General features: G+C 42.9%; 1 protein-coding gene across 6 annotated transcripts in view; it reads left to right on the top strand.

Moving 5' to 3' along the window:
* The first annotated feature begins 543 nt into the window (after window positions 1-543).
* The window catches only part of NGLY1 (N-glycanase 1), a 58,408-nt gene continuing 52,951 nt past the window's right edge, over window positions 544-6,000 (top strand). The window contains exons 1-3 of one of the 6 annotated variants that reach the window (XM_032860984.1): window positions 727-804; window positions 2,453-2,525; window positions 5,401-5,535. Coding sequence is in view for 3 of the 6 variants with exons in the window: in XM_032860989.1 (XP_032716880.1) it covers window positions 674-804 (131 nt within the window). In the remaining 3 variants the exon portion in view is untranslated. Of the gene's footprint in view, window positions 805-2,452; window positions 2,526-5,400; window positions 5,536-6,000 lie in introns of all 6 variants that reach the window. The other 5 variants (XM_032860986.1, XM_032860985.1, XM_032860989.1 and 2 more) reach the window with 5 other exon arrangements.

Here is a 6,000-nt window from a genome sequence, read left to right as displayed (position 1 = left end):
ATGCTATTTGAACTGGCACTTATGAAAAAGATTTTTCCATCATTCATCTAATTCTAAAAAGAAGCTATATACCAGAAACCCAGTAAAGTTTACAGACACCCATTTTAAACATTTGTTTTAAACATGGTTTTAAGCATTTGTTGCTCGGTCCTTCTGGGGTCTTTCATCCTCACTTATCTAGGAACACGGAGCAGTCTTCGAGGAGGAAGCTGTAAGATTGTTTTGTCTGGGGGGAAAGGGGTGGTTGTACTACGGGGTTTTTCCCACCTTCTTGGCTGGATCAATGGAAGACCACACTAGGGCGCGGAAGGAGCCGGGTTTCTGGGACAAACTGGCCAGTATGGGCCAGCATCTCCCTGCCCCACCCAGCTGAAGCCCCCCCGGCCCTGACAACCAAGCACCCCGCCCCTTCTTTCTGATCGAAGCCCGAGGCCCTGGCGATGATGCCAGGTTTGGACTCCAGGTCCAAACCCCGACTGTCCCAGAGACGCTCCCAGCCCGCCCGGCTGAGGACACCCCCGCCCCCGCCCCTGCCCCTCCCGGCCGAGCCCCCGACCTCCGGGTGGAGTGCCCCGCCCCTCCCGGCTCGCCGCAGAGGAGGTAGCGCGCTGTAGCGCCTGCTCAGTACGGGACGCGGCGCGCGAGGGGCGGCGACGGCCGCGGGCGCTCAAGCATGGCGGCGGCGGCGCTGGGCAGCTCGTCGGGTTCCGCGTCCCCGGCAGTGGCCGAGCTGTGCCAGAACACCCCAGAGACCTTTCTGGAGGCCTCCAAGCTGTTGCTCACCTATGCGGACAACATCCTCAGGTGCGGGGCTGAGGAGTCGCGCGGAGGGGAGGGAGGGTGCCACGGCGGACGGTGAGGGGGCGCCTGGTTGGCCTGGGTTTAGGGGTGCCCGCTCGGGCCCCGAAGGGTGGCGAGGCCAAAAGGGACTGGGGTCTGAGCCGGCCTTGGCTCCGTATCGGAGCACACGGGCCAGGGGCCTCGAGACCCGGTCGGGCTACTCCCTCCCGAGAAGAGTAAGTTTCTTTGCACTTGTGACTTGGCACCTAATGTCGGGGTGCTCTAGGGTGAACTGGAGGTCGCGGGGATGGCGCAGGGTGGAGGAAGGTGAGAAGGCGTGCCCTAAACATTTGCCTCCTTTCGGGTTAACTGTCTTAATGTCAGTACAGAAACGGTAACAGTGTTTCATTCCCAGTGCGTGGATTTTACCGAACAGAGTGCCTTAGCCACAGGCTTATGAGAAGTTAGTCTCGACAAAATCCTCGCCCTAACGTCTTGTGACTACCTTAATATTAAAGCATACTACTACTGAAGTGGTGGGGGGTTTACATTTTTATGGTCTTTTCCTGCCCACTTTTGTTGGTTAAAATATTATTAACCATATTAAAGTTATAATTTTCATATTGATACTTGTATTCTGCTTTTCAACATGACCTTTTAAATAAGAATTGATAAAGGTTACCTTGGCTGAGAGTAATTTGTTTCATTCTCTTGTGAGCAGAAGTACACTTGTAGATCCTTAAGGGACCTTACAGGTTTGGGGGAATTGGGATGCAAGTTTGATTATTCATTTTGAATCATTATCTGCTTCAGTTCTTAGATCAAATCATGTGGCTTGTGTGGGGGAGGGAAATGGAACCGAGGGTAAAGAGCTCCAGCTGCCAGGTACTTGTGGGGTTACCTCATTCATCTGGTCACCATGATTATTATCTAGGTTCTCTAGCCCACCTCACCCCTTGGTGCACTTTTTCTTCTAAGTGGTGGGTATATTGGCATGAAGTCTAAAAGGAAATTCTTAGTTCCAAGGTTATAGATTTGATGTGACCCAATTTTAGAGACAGTGGTTACAAATGTAGTGTTTTAACCCATGGTATTTCATTGTTCATGGCAATACATTGTTCATAGAGGTAGCATTAAAGATTTTAAAAGTAAATTGAAGGGAAAATGAGCCTTTATTATATGCCAAATGCCATAAGGGATGTGCAGCATGTGTAGTGTACACAGCTACACAATTGTGACCTATGTGGAGACTGCCTTTCTCCTTTGTGACACCTTCTCAACTCACCTCTACCTTGTGAGGTCTAACAGCTCTTCAAAGCACAGGGATGCCAATAGACTCTGCATGAATGAACTCATAAGCTGAGTCCTCTAGGTCTTACTGAGCTGGGACCTCCAAACTGGAAAGCAACCAAGCCATTTAAATCCCATTATTCAGAAAAGGGAAGTGGCCTTGTAATAGGATTCACTTCTGCTTTTAATCTAGTGAAACCCAAAATGCTAAGATCAAGGTGTTTTGAGGAAGGAAAACTGCATGCAAATAATGACTTGGCATCATAATTACCATTATGAATATTTATCAAACTCATAGAAGAAGCTTGGCATGCTGTCAGTTCATTTTACAGTCTTTCCTCTGGCTTGTGTTTCTGATCTGATTTCTGTTTCTGATTCAAAGGGTATTGAATTAGGAATCTGGAGCTCATAATTGAAGATGGTATGAAAAGCTACCCTTGTTAGTTTAAGTACAGGTATACCTTGTTTTATTGCTCTTCACTTTATTGTGCTTTGCAAATACTGGCTTTTTGTTTGGTTGGTTGGTTTTGTTTTTTGCAAATTGAAGGTTTGTGGTATTGAGTGAGCCTATTGGTTCCATTTTTTCCAACAGCTCACTTTGTATCTCTGTGTCACATTTTGGTAATTCTTGTGATATTCAGACTTTTTTCATTGTTATATTTGTTTTGGTGGTCTGTGATCAGTGAGCCCTTTCATTTAATTGAAATACAGTTTACACACAATGTTACATTAGTTTCACTAGTACAACATAGTGATTCCACAAGTCTATACATTATGCAGTGCTTACAAGTGTAGTTGCCATCCATCACATACAGTTCTATTATAACACCATTAACTACTTATATGTATCTTTTATATCCATGACTTTTTTTTTTTTAACTGAGCTCTGTGTCCAGTGTGGGGCTTGAACTCATGACCCCAAGATGAAGAATCACATGCTCTACTGACTGAGCCAGCCAGGTGCCCCACACCCACACCCGTGACTTACTTATTCTGTAACTGGAAGCCTATATCTCCACTCCCCTTCACCCATTTTGCCCATCCCACATTTCCCCCTCCACGCCCACAACCATCTTTTGTACTCTGTTTTTATGTGTTTGATTCTAATTTTTGTTTATTTTGGTTTTTTTATCCACATAGAGGTGAAATTATGTGGTATTTGTCTTTCACTTTTTGACTTACTTCTCTTATCATAATGCCATCTATCTAGGTCCATCCATGTTGTTGCAGATGACAAGATCTCATTCTTTTTTATGGCTGAGTAATATTCCATTGTGATTATGTATACCACATCTTCTTTCTTCTGTGATCAGTTATCTTTGATGTTAATATTGTTTTGGGATATACCAACTGTACCCACATAAGATGGTAGACTTAATCTATAAATGCTGTGTGTGTTTTGACTGCTCCACCCATTGGCCCTTCTCCTGTCCCTCTCTCTTCCTTAGGCCTCCCTGTGTTCTGACACACAATAATTATTGAAATTAGGCCCTTCAGTAACCCTGCAGTGGCCAAGTGTTGCAGTGAAAGGAAGGGCTGCACGTCTCTCAGTTTAAACCCCAAACTAGAAGTGATTCAGCTTAGTGAGGGCATGTCAAAATACATGATAGGTAGGCCTATTGTCCCAAACAGCCAAGTTGCAAATGCAAAAGAGAAGTTCTTGTTTTGTTTTTTGTTTTTTGTTTTTTAAGAGAAGTGCTTTAAGGAGGTTAAAAATGCTACTCCAATGAACACACAAATGATGAGAAGGCAAAACAGCTTTATTGCTACTAATGGAAGAAGTTTTAGTGGTCTAGATAGAGGATGAAGCCAGCCACAACATTTTCTTAAAACCAAAGCCTAATCCTGAGCAAGCCCCTACCTCTTCAGTTCTCTGAAGGTTGAGAGAGGTGAGAAAACTGAAGAAGAAAAGTTGCAGGTTAGTAGAGGTTGGTCCATGAGGTGTTAGGAAAGAAGTTGCCTCCATAACACAAAAAAGCAAGGTGAAGTAGCAAGTGCTGATGAGAAGCTGCAAGTTATCCAGAAGACCTAGCTAAGGTCATTCATGAAGGTGGCTACACTACAACACATTTTCAATGTAGACCACATAGCCTTTTATTGGAAGAAGATGCCATCTAAGATCTCATAGCTAGAAAAGAGAAGTCAATGTCTGACTTCAAAAGGCTGACTCTTATGTTAGGTGTTAATATAGCTGGTGACTTTAAGTTGAAGTCAGTCTTATTAACCACTCTGAAAATCCTAGGGCCCTTAAGAATTATGCCAAATCTATTTGGCCTATACTCTGTAAATGGAAAAAACAAAGCCTGGATGACAGCACATCTCTTTGCTATGCAATTTACTGACTGCCACTGTTGACACCTGCTCAGGAAAAAAGATTCCATTCAAAATACTGCTCATTGACAATGCACCTGGTCACCTAAGAGCTCTGATGGAAATGTACAGTGACATAATGTTGTTTTCATGCCGCCTACATCCATTCTGCAACACCCATTCTGCAACCCATGGATCAAGGAGTCATTTGGACTTTCAAGTCTTTAACAGTTACATTTTGTAGAGCTATAGCTGCCATAGATAATAATTCCTCTGATGGATCGGGACAAAGTAAGTTGACAAACTTTTAGAAAGGATTCCATTAACATTTGTGATTCATGGAAGAGGGTCAAAATATCAACCTTATTAGGCATTTGGAAGAAATAGATTCCAACCCTCATGGATGACTTTGAGGAAAAACTTCAGTGGAGGAGGGAACTACAAATGTGGTGGAAACAGCAAGAGAACTTGAATTAGAAGTGGAGCCTACAGGGGTGCTTAGGTGGCTCAGTGGGTTAAGCCTCTGCCTTTGGCTCAGGTCATGATCCCAGGGTCCTGGGATCAAGCCCCACGTTGGGCTCTCTGCTCAGCGGGGAGCCTGCTTCCCTTCCCCTCTCTCTCTCTCTCTCTGCCTGCTTCTCTGCCTACTTGTGATCTATATCTGTCAAATAAATAAATAAAATCTTTAAAAAAAAAAAAAAGAAGTGGAGCCTATAGATACAGCTAAATTGCTGTAATCTCTTGATAAAACTTTCATGGATGAAGCGTTGCTTCTTATGGATTAGCAAAGGAAGTGGTGTCCTGAGATGGAATCTGCTGGTGAAGATGCTGTGAAGATTGTTGATATGACAACAAAGAATTTAGACTATAACATACTTTGTTGATAAAGCAGCAACAGGGTTTGAGGGGACTGACTCCAATTTTGGAAGATGTTCTATCAAACAGCGTTGCATGTTACAGAGAAATTGTTCATGAAAGGAAGGGTCAATTGATAGAGCAAACTTCATTGTCTTATTTTAGGAAATTGCCCCACCGACACCAGCCTTTAGCAACCATCAACACTGAGGCAAACCCTCCACCAGCAAAAAGATTACAATTCACTGAAAATTCATATGGTAGTTAGCATTTTTTAGCATTAAAGTATGTTTAATTAAGGTATGTACAATTTTTAAAAATAGAATGCTATTAAACACTTAATAGACTACCGAATAGTATAAACGTAACTTTTATATGGAGTGGAAAATTTTAAAAATTCGTTTGACTTGCTTTAGTGTAATGTTCACTTTATTACAGTGGTCTAGACTCAAAACTATAATACCTCAGAGCTATGCTTACAGTAGTATTAATTAGTCCCTGCTCTTAAATTAGAGTTTAAATTCCTTTAGGCTTCAGGAAGTTAGAAAACACTCTTTCTTCCACTTCTAAGTCCAGTGACTTGTTAACCTCTAAACAGAAAAGCCTCTGATCTCTTTTTGATTCTAACTATACTACCTTATAGATCCATTACTCTGACTTGTTTAAAAGTAGAGAAAACCAAGAGTTCTTTTGCTTTTGCTGTTTTGGGAAATTGATCGGTGTTAAAGATAAGGGACTATGTCAGGGATGTTGTCTTGATATATC

This window comes from Lontra canadensis, unplaced genomic scaffold, assembly GCF_010015895.1.
Source record: "Lontra canadensis isolate GAN:19392208 unplaced genomic scaffold, GSC_riverotter_1.0 scaffold20, whole genome shotgun sequence".
Taxonomy (NCBI): Eukaryota; Metazoa; Chordata; class Mammalia; order Carnivora; family Mustelidae; genus Lontra; species Lontra canadensis.
Note: the sequence above shows the minus strand (reverse complement) of the source record. Positions and strands in the feature narration are given on the sequence as shown.